The sequence below is a fragment of the Coregonus lavaretus genome (assembly GCF_964263955.1).
Source record: "Coregonus lavaretus genome assembly, contig: HAP1_SCAFFOLD_4585, whole genome shotgun sequence".
Classification (NCBI taxonomy): Eukaryota; Metazoa; Chordata; class Actinopteri; order Salmoniformes; family Salmonidae; genus Coregonus; species Coregonus lavaretus.
In genome coordinates this window covers 1-14564 of record NW_028162463.1, presented here as the reverse complement: position 1 = coordinate 14564, position 14564 = coordinate 1, and the positions used below count along the sequence as shown (strand labels likewise).

Sequence of the window (14564 nt, the reverse complement as noted above, 5' to 3'; positions counted from 1 at the left end):
GGCAACACAATTTGTTTACTGCAGCCTCGGTTCAAAATACATCCCATCTTTAACCTAGACTGCAGCATGCATAGTTCAGCACATTGCGCATGTAGACCTACCTCAAGTAGAACCAGAAAACCCCCCCCCAATGATATTCAAGACAAATATGCTGCAGACTGGCAAGCATTCCGCCATGGACTGGCGCTGGTCCACGGACCAGGGTTTGACTGGCTGCACTAGGCTACCTGCCACCTTATTATATATTATACCATTATATATTAATATAAAATAGTAATGCTCAATTGTTCAAGTAGTATGTTAAACGATGGTCTATTGTTTGTCAAATGTTTTGTAAACATGAATATTGTGTCAGCAACCTTTCTTCAGGTTAAATCACATCTCCACATTACCAGGAATTCATTCAGAGATAAACCTAAATCAGTGCTCAACATGTGGGCTAAATACCAGTCAAACCAGTTATCAACACAAATCATTTCCATTTGAATTTCAGATTTAGTTTTTATTAACAATAAATTACTTCTTACATAATGAAATTACACAATTATTCAGTAATTATTTCATTACATACTGAACATTCAAGGCTTACAATATACACACGTACACATACTCATCATACACACAAACATTTTGTCACTCGCATGCCATTGCAGTGCTGTCAGTGTGCTGGCACTTTCTGTGCAGATGCTTCAGGACCAGGTGTCCGTGGAGCGTTTTTGGTGTTGGACAGGTTGTGCAGGATTTCCCCAAGATTGTGTGTGTGTGTGCGTATGTCAGCGTGCGTGCATGTGTAAGTGGCATATCAGTATTGGCGAGGGAACTGACCCCCAGAACACATGTCCACTCTGTAAGCAAGGCCTGTGATTCTGTAGTGCTCGTCTTCTCCAGTCGATTACCTCCAGCCCAATACTGAGCACTCTGTCATGTGATTGTTCTATTTACCGTACAGAATCATGAAACATTCCCGGTTAATTTCCATTCAATGCCGGTGGCCTGTTTTTAAAACTTGCTTCTTGTATGGTTTCAATAGAGGAGTTGCTCTTTACAAAAGGGTGGATCGTCAAGCCATTGTTCTGGGGGATTTAACTCTCTAGCAAAGAAGCGCTTAAAAAAAATGAAAGAACAAAAACACACCCATGCAGTTGAGGCAAGGTTACAATACATTCACATGCTACCATCCCCTTAAACTGTTTCTTCTCCCATCACATGCATAGCTCCTATTCTACTGGAGCCTTGTTTTACAGTTAGACTGTTAGTGCTGAATCATTCCACTTGAAGTAGTGTAAGACATGCAGTGTGTTGGAGTTATGGAAGAAGTGCTCTGATCGTAGGACCCATCGAGGGAGCCTGGGACCCTAAACGCTGGTGCCTGGGGCCCTAAACCCTGGAGCCTGGGACCCTAAACCCTAAACCCTGCAGCCTGGGACCCTAAACCCTGGCACACCAAAACCACCTGAGAAGGGGAAACAGTTAACAGGAAATAATGTCATTGCATGATGTCACTTTCCTCCAATGCAATCCCATGCTCAAATCACATGATCTCTGTCATTTGAGCCATGTGGTCCAGTAAAGATTGCTGCCAGGGGGTTCCAACCAATCACTTTCAGGGTGGAATATTATGTGCTTCACTGCCCCTCCTCTGACTGGTCAGTCCAGGTACCGAAGAAGTTGGAGACTTTGGGTGTTTTGGGGGTGCGTCTGGCCCCCCGGGAGCCCAGTCTGGCCCCTGAGGAAGCGCCCCCTCCCTGGGCCAGGTGGATCCTCTGGCACTCCCTGAGGTTCTGGGCCCGCACTTCCTGGTTCTGGATCTCCTCTACCACCCGACAGGGGAACCAGCCCCTCTCTCCATCATGGAGCCTCTCACCCATCATCCAGCCTGAGGGGGTGATAGAGGGGAGAAAGAGAGGGAGAGCGGGGAGAGAGGGAAGAGGAGTGTAGATAAAGAAACAGAGGGAGTAAAGGGAGGGATATTAAATAACAGGCAGCCTGGTGAATCTACAGTAGAGCTCCTAGTAATAACATCTCTCAGGAGATATGTTGTCTGGTCTCACCATCGTCTGTCGTCTCCAGGATGTTCAGCACGTCAGCCATCTCAATGGACAGCTCATCTGGCTCCTGAGATGAGTACGACTGAATACACTGGACCTGGAGAGAGGCTGACCACACACACACACACACCATGGCACATTAATAATATACACTATATATACACAAAAGTATGTGGACACCCCTTCAAATGAGTGGATTCAGCTATTTCAGCCACACCCGTTGCTGACAGGTGTATAAAATCAAGCACACAGCCATGCAATCTCCATAGACAAACATTGGCAGTAGAATGGCCTTACTGAAGAGCTCAGTGACTTTCAACGTGGAAACGTCATAGGATGCCACCTTTCCAACAAGTCAGTTCGTCAAATTTCTGCCCTGCTTCCCTGGTCAACTATGCTGTTATTGTGAAGTGGAAACGTTTAGGAGCAACAAAGGCTCAGCCGCGAAGTGGTAGGCCACACAAGCCCACAGAACGGGACCGCCGAGTGCTGAAGCGCGTAGTTCCAAACTGCCTCTGGAAGCAACATCAGCACAAGAAATGTTCGTCGGGAGCTTCATGAAATGGGTTTCCATGGCCGAGCAGCCGCACACAAGCCTAAGATCACCATGCACAGTGCCAAGTGTCGGCTAGAGTGGTGTAAAGCTCGCCACCATTGGAGGAGGAATAATGGTCTGGGGCTATTTTTCATGGTTCGGGCTAGGACCCTTTGTTCCAGTGAAGGGAAATCTTAACGCTACAGCATACAATGACATTTTAGACGATTATGTGCTTCCAAATTTGTGGCAACAGTTTGGAGAAAGACCTTTCCTGTTTCAGGATGACAATGCCCCTGTGCAGAAAGTGAGGTCCATGCAGAAATGGTTTGTTGAGGTCGGTGTGGAAGAACTTGACTGGCCTGCACAGAACCCTGACCTCAACCCCATCAAACACCTTTGAGATGAATTGGAACGCTGACTGCGAACCCGGCCTAATCGCCCAACATCAGTGCCCGACCTCACTAATGGCTGAATGGAAGCAAGTCCCTGCAGCAATGTTCCAACATCTAGTGGAAAGCCTTCCCAGAAGAGTGGAGGCTGTTATAGCAGCAAAGGGGGAACCAACTCCATATTAATGCCCATGATTTTGGAATTAGATGTTCGACGAGCAGGTGTCCACATACTTTTGGTCATGTAGTGTATATACCACCTGTAATTTGGTACCTAAGAGTTCAGCTGTGAGTAGTGGATGTCATCTCTGTGTCGGTGTGTGTCATCTTTGTGTATGTCTCACCTGGTAGATGGTCGATGGTGGACATGAATCGCGTGCGGCGGTTTGGCGTGAGAGCACAGATCCAGCGCAGTTTATCACTCCTGGCAGCAGCATACAGGCACACATGGGAGATTGATCCGTTATAAACAATGACGTACAGAGAAGGACTGTACAGAGTACACTAGGTGCCAAGGGGGCTTGAGGCTCATATATAATACTGTTAGTTGTAGTCACTCACATGCTAGAGGTCTTGAGCATGTAGTTGACAGACCTCTCCTCCTGGTTCTCCAGGAGTTTCAGGTTGAACACGTTGGCCAGCATCTGACCTTGGTCTTCCAGGTCCTCAGTCCTCAGCATGGCCCGCGTGCACGAGTCCAGCACCTGGAACTTCTCACCACTGACGGGGACACACACACAAACGAACACACACACATAAACAAAGCCTCCTGTGAGCACAGGGCAGTTTTGCAGGTAGTATAGTCGTGGTCAAAAGTTGAGAATGACACACGTATTGGTCTTAACAAAGTTCACTGCTTCAGTGTTATGAGATCTTTTTGTCAGATGTTACTATGGTATACTGAAGTATAATTACAAGTATTCCATTAGTGTCAAAGGCTTTTATTGACAATTACATTAAGTTTATGCAAAGAGTCAATATTTGCAGTGTTGACCCTTCTTTTTCAAGACCTCTGCAATCCGCCCTGGCATGCTGTCAATTAACTTCTGGGCCACATCCTGACTGATGGCAGCCCATTCTTGCATAATCAATGCTTGGAGTTTGTCAGAATATGTGGGTTTTTGTTTGTCCACCCGCCTCTTGAGGATCGGGTGGACAATCGAATATTGACTCTTTGCATGAGGCGGCAGGTAGCTTAGTGGTTAAGAGCGTTGTGCCAGTAACCGAAAGGTCGCTGGTTCTAATCCCCGAGCCGACTAGGTGAAAAATCTGTCGATGTGCCCTTGAGCAAGGCACTTAACCCTAATTGCTCCTGTAAGTCGCTCTGGATAAGAGCGTCTGCTAAATGACTCAAATGTAAATGTAATGTAAATGTAAAATGTAAATGATCGACCACAAGTTCTCAAATGGGATTAAGGTCTGGGGAGTTTCCTGGCCATGGACCCAAAATGTCGAAGTTTTGTTCCCTGAGCCACTTAGTTATCACTTTTGCCTTATGGCAAGGTGCTCCATCATGCTGGAAAATGCATTGGTTATCACCAAACTGTTATTGGATGGTTGGGAGAAGTTGCTCTCGGAGGATGTGTTGGTACCATTCTTTATTCATGGCTGTGTTCTTAGGCAAAATTGTGAGTGAGCCCACTCCCTTGGCTGAGAAGCAACCCCACACATGAATGGTCTCAGGATGATTTACTGTTGGCATGACACAGGACTGATGGTAGCGCTCACCTTGTCTTCTCCGGACAAGGTGTTTTCCGGATGCCCCAAACAATCGGAAAGGGGATTCATCAGAGAAAATGACTTTACCCGAGTCCTCAGCAGTCCAATCCCTGTACCTTCTGCAGAATATCAGTCTGTCCCTGATGTTTTTCCTGGAGAGAAGTGGCTTCTTTGCTGCCCTTCTTGACACCAGGCCATCCTCCAAAAGTATTCGCCTCACTGTGCGTGCAGATGCACTCACACCTGCCTGCTGCCATTCCTGAGCAAGCTCTGCACTGGTGGTGCCCCGATCCCGCAGCTGAATCAACTTTAGGAGACGGTCCTGGCGCTTACTGGACTTTCTTGGGCGCCCTGACGCCTTCTTCACAACAATTGAACCTCTCTCCTTGAAGTTCTTGATGATCCGATTAATGGTTGATTTAGGTGCAATCTTACTAGCAGCAATATCCTTGCCTGTGAAGCCCTTTTTGTGCAAAGCAATGATGACGGCACGTGTTTCCTTGCAGGTAACCATGGTTAACAGAGGAAGAACAATGATTTCAAGCACCACCCTCCTTTTAATGCTTCCAGTCTGTTATTCTAACTCAATCAGCATGACAGAGTGATCTCCAGCCTTGTCCTCGTCAACACTCTCACCTGTGTTAACGAGAGAATCACTGACATGATGGCAGCTGGTCCTTTTGTGGCAGGGCTGAAATGCAGTGGAAATGTTTTGGGGGGATTAAGTTAATTGTCATGGCAAAGAGGGACTTTGCAATTAATTGCAATTCATCTGATCACTCTTCATGACATTCTGGAGTATATGCAAATTGCCATCATCAAAACTGAGGCAGCAGACTTTGTGAAAATTAGTATTTGTGTCATTCTCAAAACTTTTGACCACGAGTGTAGACTTCGAAACTACCTGTATACAAAATAATGTGTTGTAAGGGGGAGCAATAGAAAGTCCCAAACTGAAAGTGGGTGTGCACTGTGACCCCCAATAACCACTAGCTGTCTCTGTGTGATGATGTCATGTGCTGACCTGGAGCTGCGCTTGGTGATGAGCAGCAGGTTGTTGAAGAGGAACAGGTAGACAGGGTGGTGGAGCTTCTTGCTCCGCATGGTCCTAGTGCTCTTGGGCCCGGCCATCTGCTGCACCTCACCCTTCTTCAGCAGCCAGCGGGAGTGGGAGATCACCGGCACCGACTGGAGGGAAAGGGTCACAGTTTACAAGGTCAGAGTTCAACTCAGGGTTATTATAGATCATGGAGATCTCTTTTTTTACATCAGAGTTTTTATATTTGAAATGCCAACATTTCGGTCCATTGACATCAAAGGATTCAAACAGGCTATGAACCTAACTGAAATTGATAACCTTTGACCAAGTCTGTTTGTGTCAGTCTGGCAGTGTCACTGTTTGACTATACAGAATGTTGTCACATGACTGGCGGCTGCAGGTACCTTAGACTTGAACTCCAGTGTTTTCTCAATGCTGATGAGTTCCTCTGTACGACTCATCTTCCTCACACCCTCGTTGCACTCCTTCACAATCTGAAACGCACACAAACAAACCATTATATAAGGAACAAATCCCAAGACTCCCTTGGAATTGTATATAGTCAGTTAAAGACATGCTCCGGAACTTTGGCGACTAGTAAGTATTTTTTTAAACCTCCTGCTTTGGGCTGAATGTGTCAATGTGTAGATTATGTAAGGGATAATCAACGAGGGGCTATGCGTTCTATGGAAAATAATGAATGACGTGTAAGGGGTTTTCCACGCTAGCGAAGTGGAACTGACCTTCCACAGACTTGCATTATTTTCCAGAGAACGCATAGAGCCAGAGTTGATTGTCCCTTTTATACCATGGCCATAATTTAACACATTACTGCTAGAAATGTGTTCATTTGCCAGTAGAAATGTGTTCAACATCCACTGAAGTAGCTAGATAGCTACAGTAGTTGCCATGGTAACCAAACAGACTTGCTAGTTTAGCTAACCAAAACATCAGTCCTAGCTTGCTATTATGAAAATTGAATTCAACAGCAGCTCAAACAAAACATGTAAGAGTGAACTATAACCATTGAATTCTGACGTGCAAATATACCGTGCGTTATAGGGACATAATGCACACTCTAGAATGCCCATCAAGCCAATTAGAAAGGAGTATTCAACAATGCCATGGTATAAACATGCATCACCTATAAGCAGAGTTACTGTCTTACCTCAATTAGCCACAAATTCCCTAGTTTGAAAGCGACTGTTTACTGGAAGCTATGCAGCGCCATTTTCCCTACATTTTCCCACACGGGGGCCAGCCCCCTAGCAATTCCAGTTCTAGCCAATGAGCTTCAGCCCTCGCCATTTGAGTGACAGCTAGCAAGATGCACAGACAGAAGAGCGAGAGAGAGAGAGAGAGAGAGCAATGACGTGGTTAACATATCTGTACATATGTGACGTAGTACTACATTTTTGCAGACCACTTTTGGATCGTGAGCGCTACTTTCTGAACTACTGGCAAAAAATTATACAAAAGTACCGGAGAATCTCTTTAACAAAACATTACTGGGAGCCAAAGAATATATGCAAATTGTGACTTCAAAGGAATGGGTGCTGAACCTGTTTCAGAGAGCAAACCCTATATTTATGTAGAGGCTATGCTCCAATTAAAACCACATTCCTTCGTTTGTGGCATCATGACAATCATCATTCCATGCAAAGCATAGAGAGGCGTGACAACACTAAGTCTCCCCAACATGATGATGGCAATGATTGTTTTTGATGTAACACTCAACACCATGACATGCCCTGAGCCTATATCACCACCAGCATTACTTCCTCCAACACGCCCCAGGCCAGTACTGAACCAAATCCCAGACTTTTTTAGTACTGTAAACTGGTTTGGTACTGTAAACTGGTTTGGTACTGTTACTGTACCTGTGTCAGTACTGGACCCAAGCAAAGTCAGCACCCCTCCCTACTGTACCTGCTCCAGCTGCTGGTGAGCCTTGATAGCATTGGCCTCCATCTCGGAATTCTCCTCCGCCTTCTTCAGAATGTTCTGCAAGCAAACACAGCATCAGAAGCTCAACGCAAAAATTACATCCTGAATACTGATACTGCAATATGTTAGCACACAGTAAAGCATTATCACAACTCGCTTTTCAGAAACGCCATGCTCCCCCCATCTTTCTACCGTCTTGGTTCAGCCCACTCTCTTGCTCCACTTACCTGGACCAGCATTTTGAGTCTTGTGATCCTCTGGAAGGGGAGGATGAGGAAAGAGGTGAAGGAGAGGCCTCGGACACACGGATGGTTCTCCAGCTGAACCATGGTCTCGCGGAACGACTGGTTTCCCTGTCTGGACAAAACACAGACATGTTCAAACCACCACAAAGACAGCCAACACAAAACACAAGCATGTTCAAACAACCACAGACTGAATCAGTGAGATTGTCTGACAACATACGGCCTACGCAGAGAGTAGACAAGCTTCACAGAGTTGATAGATGTTGCAACAGACTACTACTACTAATGCTTTATGATATTAGGGGAACTTTTACTCAGAGCAACAAATCACCACACTGACGTCATCCAGGCAGGTCCAAACACACAGACCACACAAATCCATCCATCCATACGATGTGTCCTACGAAAAACCACAGCCACCTGTTAACTATGACTTCACCCTGTCTTGGCAGTACAACCAAATGCCCAGCAGAGGTCTACCTCTCTAAAGTTAGCCTGATTTCTAGCTCAGCAAGCTTAGTTCTTTCCCACTGTGTTTTATAAGAATGAGAGGTGTTTTTTGCATAGAGAGGGCAACAATCGCCTTTGCTAAATTTTGACGCAAGCTACGTGCAGCCTGTCAATAATCTGGTTAGGAATGAGAGGTAGCAGTGAAAACCTCTTAAGAATCTCCCAGCCAGCCTTGAGGGGAGAATGCACTCACTGCAGAGCAAAACAGCTGCTCACACTAACGTCACCAATACCTAGGTGACTCACAGCACAGTCACTGATGTTCTGTATGTCGTTAACGGTCACTATATCACATTATACGGAACATGTCAGTACAGCGCATACAGGTAATTGCCAAAATAATGGAAACACTTGAGTAAATGAGGGATACAAAGTATATTGAAAGCAGGTGCTTCCACACAGGTGTTATTCCTGAGTAATGAAGCTATTAACATCCAATTGTGATTAGGGTCATGTATAGAAATGCTGGGCAGTCCATTATTTTGGCTACCATGGCTATACCCCCATAGGATGACAATGCCACCTTCCACACAGGGCACGATTGGTCACTGAATGGTTTGATGAGCATGAAAAAGATGCAAACCATATGCCCTGAGACAGCGTTTTCCAGCACCATCAACAAAACACCAAATGGTGGAATTTCTTCTGGAAGAATGGCGTCACATCCCTCCAATAGAGTTCCAGACACTTGTAGAATCTATGCCAAGGTACATTGAAGCTGTTCTGGCTCATGGTGGCCCAACACCCTATTAAGACACTTTATGTTGGTGTTTCCTTTATTTTGGCAGTTACATGTAAATCACTGAGGTATGAGTAAATGTAATGTAATGATGTGATGTGATATGATAGGTGATGTAGGTGATGGAGTTCCTAAAATCAGGCCCCAATTCCTACCCTAAATCTCTTGATATGTCATATTTGGGTATTGCTTCACAGCTCTAAACTCCATGGTATGTTTTTTCCAGTGTGCGTCTGGTGATTGGTAACTGGCTCAGCTCCCAGTGTGTCTCTACCATCCATGCTGTCAGTCCTGTAGGGCTGCCTGCGTGGGAGCGTCAATCTCTCTCTCAGGTATGTGGTGATGGTGGTGAGGGACAGGACAGACATCTACGTTGACAACCAACCACACCCTGCTACTGCTGCTACCTCACAACGCAGCCTGCCTGCCTTCATTATCAATGCAAACCCTGTTCGGTTCTCTCATTAAAAACACAAATACAGGCTGACTCACACATACACACACAGACATACATATATAGGCACAGAGACGAATCCGCCCAGACACAAGTATGGACACATACGCATACTCATACACACACAGAGACACATAAATACACACACACACAGATATACACACATATAGAGGGGAAGTGTGTGCTTCATCCAGATCAGGACAGGTGAACAGAATGTTATTCAAGACAGAGGTGTTCTGTTGTTATCATAGAGTTCTGTTGTTATCATAGAGTTCTGTTGTTATCATAGGGTTCTGTTGTTATCATAGGGTTCTGTTGTTATCATAGGGTTCTGTTGTTATCATAGAGTTCTGTTGTCATCATAGGGTTCTGCTGTTATCATAGCCACAGCTCAGGGTTCTTTCTCAAGGATTTGTTCTGTTCAGTCAATATGATGGACAGCCACTTTCCATTGTGCTGAAAGTCCTGTGTTATTCAGTCAGTACACACACAGTACATAGGTCTACTGCGCATAAATCACATAGATGGTCTTACTCAATTCAAGCATGATTTGAACTGTCAACTCTTAATTGAAAATAATTATCTGTGATGGGCAACAGTTTGGCACAGCTACCATACCAACCACAACACCATCCCTATTTTACTACTGCACAGAGAGGTTACACCACATATCGTACGACTGTAGACATTAGTTGGAGGGGTACCCACAGAGAGGGTACACCACATATCCTACTACTGTAGACATTAGTTGGAGGGGTACCCACAGAGAGGTTACACCACATATCATACTACATTAGTTGGAGGGGTACCCACAGAGAGGTTACACCACATATCATACTACATTAGTTGGAGTGGTACCCACAGAGAGGTTACACCACATATCGTACTACTGTAGACATTAGTTGGAGGGGTACCCACAGAGAGGTTACACCACATATCATACTACATTAGTTGGAGGGGTACCCACAGAGAGGTTACACCACATATCATACTACATTAGTTGGAGGGGTACCCACAGAGAGGTTACACCACATATCATACTACATTAGTTGGAGGGGTACCCACAGAGAGGGTACACCACATATCATACTACATTAGTTGGAGGGGTACCCACAGAGAGGGTACACCACATATCATACTACATTAGTTGGAGGGGTACCCACAAAGAGGGTACACCACATATCATACTACATTAGTTGGAGGGGTACCCACAGAGAGGTTACACCACATATCATACTACATTAGTTGGAGGGGTACCCACAGAGAGGGTACACCACATATCATACTACATTAGTTGGAGGGGTACCCACAGAGAGGGTACACCACATATCATACTACATTAGTTGGAGGGGTACCCACAGAGAGGGTACACCACATATCGTACTACTGTAGACATTAGTTGGAGGGGTACCCACAAAGAGGTTACACCACATATCGTACTACTGTAGACATTAGTTGGAGGGGTACCCACAAAGAGGTTACACCACATATCGTACTACTGTAGACATTAGTTGGAGGGGTACCCACAGAGAGGTTACACAATATATCCTACTACTGTAGACATTAGTTGAAGGGGTACCCACAGAATGCGTCGGTAGTTCTTCTCCTGGTACACCTGGTTGATGACATAGGTGATAAAGACGTGGAAGTGCTTGACGGCGTGGTGGTGGACAATGTCACACACATCTGAGATCTGGAGCGACTGTTCGATGCGGTTCTCCAGGTCCATCAGGAACCTAAGGAAGGATGTATAGTATGACATCATCAGCAGGGGACAAGTGAATAAAGTTCACCATACAACTATTACAGTATGATATGGAATGAAAGATGAATAAGGACTTGTTTACTTTTTACTTTCAGAAAGCTTAACAGCAGTTTAGTGGGGTCAGTAATCAAACGTTGCAGAGAGGATGGGGGGGCTGATTAGTCACACACGCTTCTTTTACCTCTCGCTGGCCTTCATCACCTCCTTGATGTTGGAGAACAGGAAGTGCATGTCTGATTGGCTGAGTGTTTTGACCAGCACAGGGTTCTTCAGGAAGTGGGTCTCCAGCACCTCCAGACTTTTGTAGTAGGATGCCTCTGAGGTCACCAGCTCAAACATGGCCTAGAGAAGAGAGAGAGGACACAGGTCATGTAAGGCTCTCACTTACCATTCAGGTAAGACCTCTCTGACCTTTCCCTCTACTGTATGACCTTTGACCTCTCACCTCTTGTATGATGACCTCTCTCTGCAGTAGCTGGGTGAGCAGGCCGCTCTGCTGCACAACCTCCAGGTTCTGCCACAGACTCAGAGAGCAGGAGTTGTTCCTCAGTTGCAGCTGCAGGGCCGGTGGGGACGTCACCCCTAACCCTGCGCTGATCCCTGAGGTCAACCCATCCTGCTGCCGTCGCTGCTCGATCTCCTGCTGCTTGGATGTGTCCCGGTACTCCTGGTACAGGAAGGCTGGAGGGACAAAAAGGGACAAAACAGAAAGAACAAAGGACACAAGGAAGACAACATGAGTCTGAGGACACAGGCATGTTTGGTTTGATAACAATCATATATTATTAGGGTTATTTAGCAGACACTTTAGTCCGAAGCCACATCATACAGCATATGTGGCCCATGGGGCAATCAAACGTATAACTCACAACCACACTTTGGTGTCTTTACATTGACCCCCGTGACCCAGAACTAAAACATTCCCTTCATATTTATGTGACATCGTGGAGTTGTAACTACATGAGTTATTGTGTACAATTTGGAAAGAATAGCTCTAATCTCCTTTGAAAGAATGGATCTCATCTCCTTTGAAAGAATGGATCGCATCTCCTTTGAAAGAATAGTTCTCATCTCCTTTGAAAGAATGGATCAAAACTCCTTTGAAATAATGGATCTCAACTCCTTTGAAAGAATGGATCTCATCTTCTTTGAAATAATAGATCTCATCTCCTTTGAAAGAATGGATCTCAACTCCTTTGAAAGAATGGATCTCATCTCCTTTGAAATAATGGATCTCATCTCCTTTGCATGTTGGCGGGCCACCAGTGGCTGACTGACTACACATTTCTCTATCAGTCCTCTCCTTTCTTTCTCTTTACCTCTCCCTCAGCCAGTTTCAGGTGAAAGAGGGCTGAATATTTGCACATTGATAAGCAGGGTGGATAGTTGCAGAGGAGAACATTGGCACTGTGTGTGTGTGTGTGTGTGTGCGCGTGCATGCGTGTGTTCGGTCCTCTCACGCTACATAGAGGTTAAGGTGACGTTGAACAGCAGGAAACAGTTGCATAAGCCCCCTTAGTCAGATTCAAATGCTAACCTATTGTAGGTGGGCGTCTGGTATTGACACTTATATAAGAGAGGGAGAGAGAAAAGAGGGATATAAAGACAGGGAGAGCGAGAGATGGCGAGAGAGGGTAAGAGAGGGTGAGATTGAGAGAGAAGGAGAAAGAGAGAGGCATGCTTGAACCAACATGTTGACAAGAAGCACTTTCTCCTGAGTTATTCCATTAATGCATCCCTTCAAAGGACATCCTTTTATTTACACCCACAGAACAGGTGTGCAGCACCTGACCTTTGACTCTGCAGGTGTGCAGCACCTGACCTTTGACCCTGCTCTGAACTCATCTATACCCATTACTGTAAGTACAGAGAACTGAGCCCCGCCACACACTAAACTTAACCTTCAACCTTGACGCATGCACAGTGAAGTTGTAAGTGATAGATGGATGCTACTTAAGGGAAATCTTGTTATTTTTAAGGCTTTGTCATAGGATATGTTGTTGTTAACAGCAGTGTGTGTGAGTGCGTGCGTGTGTGTGTTCATACCTGCATTCATGTGTGTACCTGCATGTGTTTGTGTGTACCACTACCTGTGCATGTGTGCGTGGTGGAACAGAAAATATGATTATGTTAGAGCAGCAGCAGCTCTGGAGGTTGTGGTGCTGTGGGTGGAATACATATGTTACCTCCACCTTGTGTGGAATTGACAGTTCTACTGGCTACATTTTACTCACCAATATTCTTAACAATGTTGAGACTGTAGCAGATGGATTCTATTTTCAATGGTGTTGAGCCCTTTCTTTCCCCGTTGCTCACCAACCTGAGTAGAGAAAGAGAGAATGAGAGAAAGAAAAAGAGAGAAAAATAAAGATGAGCGATGAGCAAGGAGATGCCTTGACGTCAACGACAAAACAGTATTCATCCGATAATTTACAACAATTCGAGGACACTCATTGGAGCATCTGGAGGTCTATGAGAGTCAGATTGAGAGCATTTCATTTCACATTGTCCAAATACCATCTGTTCATTTTGCGTGGGCTGCCTAACACTGCATGAGAAATGCTAGATATTCACATCTCAACAGGCTACCTATAGATCCTTGTTCTAACAGACATTCCTTCTATGAGAGATTCCATCCTCGAGATCAATAATATGCATTTTAAAAGGCACGTTCCCATAAAATAAGGAATATATTCATGCCCCAAGATTTAAACTCTTTTTTTTACAATGTATTTGATAGAAGGTGCAGAAATGCTGCAACTTTCACTTCCTCTCATTCTACAGGCACACTTGTTGAAATGCGGCAAGAAAAATCTGAGGACTACTTCTCTATTTCCACCCTGCCTAGCTCACTACACACTGTTTCAGTACTTCACTGAGCACCTCTTCAAAAAGCTCACCCTCTTAAGCATATTATTATACAGAAATAAATCACCTGCAACATACTGCACTTTCACTAATCAATTACCAACTAGCACATAATTACCACTTGCAGAACCCAACAATTCCTCTCCCCCTCCCCATATTTTTACCTGAGTTTGACTCCCTCTATGTCGACCTCCTCCTCTGCTGGTTGCGGTGACTGTGTGTCCCCTCCGGGCTCCCGTACGGAGCAGGCGGCGGCGGCGCGTTCTGAGAGGCTCTCCATGTCTTCAGTGTGTGTGTTTATGC

General features: G+C 45.2%; 1 protein-coding gene across 1 annotated transcript; it reads right to left on the bottom strand.

The window, feature by feature from the left end:
• Nucleotides 1-478: 478 nt before the first annotated feature.
• LOC311119210 (ephexin-1-like) lies at nucleotides 479-14558 on the bottom strand. Its single transcript, XM_084193941.1, has 13 exons — nucleotides 14426-14558; nucleotides 13628-13713; nucleotides 11839-12074; nucleotides 11575-11735; nucleotides 11212-11364; nucleotides 7908-8037; nucleotides 7663-7737; nucleotides 6138-6227; nucleotides 5719-5882; nucleotides 3537-3695; nucleotides 3320-3399; nucleotides 2052-2156; nucleotides 479-1876 (listed from the first exon to the last, which is right to left on the bottom strand). The coding sequence occupies exons 1-13, from the start codon at nucleotides 14539-14541 to the stop codon at nucleotides 1626-1628; spliced, it is 1806 nt and encodes a 601-aa protein (XP_084050067.1). The 5' UTR covers nucleotides 14542-14558; the 3' UTR covers nucleotides 479-1625.
• Nucleotides 14559-14564: the final 6 nt, after the last annotated feature.

Coding starts and splice junctions, on each gene's coding strand:
- LOC311119210 (XM_084193941.1), bottom strand. CDS start 14,541: ATGGAGAGCCTCTCAGAACGCGCCGCCGCCGCCTGCTCCGTACGGGAG. Junction 12,075..13,627: donor CAACATTGTTAAGAATATTG/GTGAGTAAAATG, acceptor TTGTCCCTCCAG/CCTTCCTGTACCAGGAGTAC. Junction 11,736..11,838: donor GAGAGGTCATCATACAAGAG/GTGAGAGGTCAA, acceptor TCTCTTCTCTAG/GCCATGTTTGAGCTGGTGAC.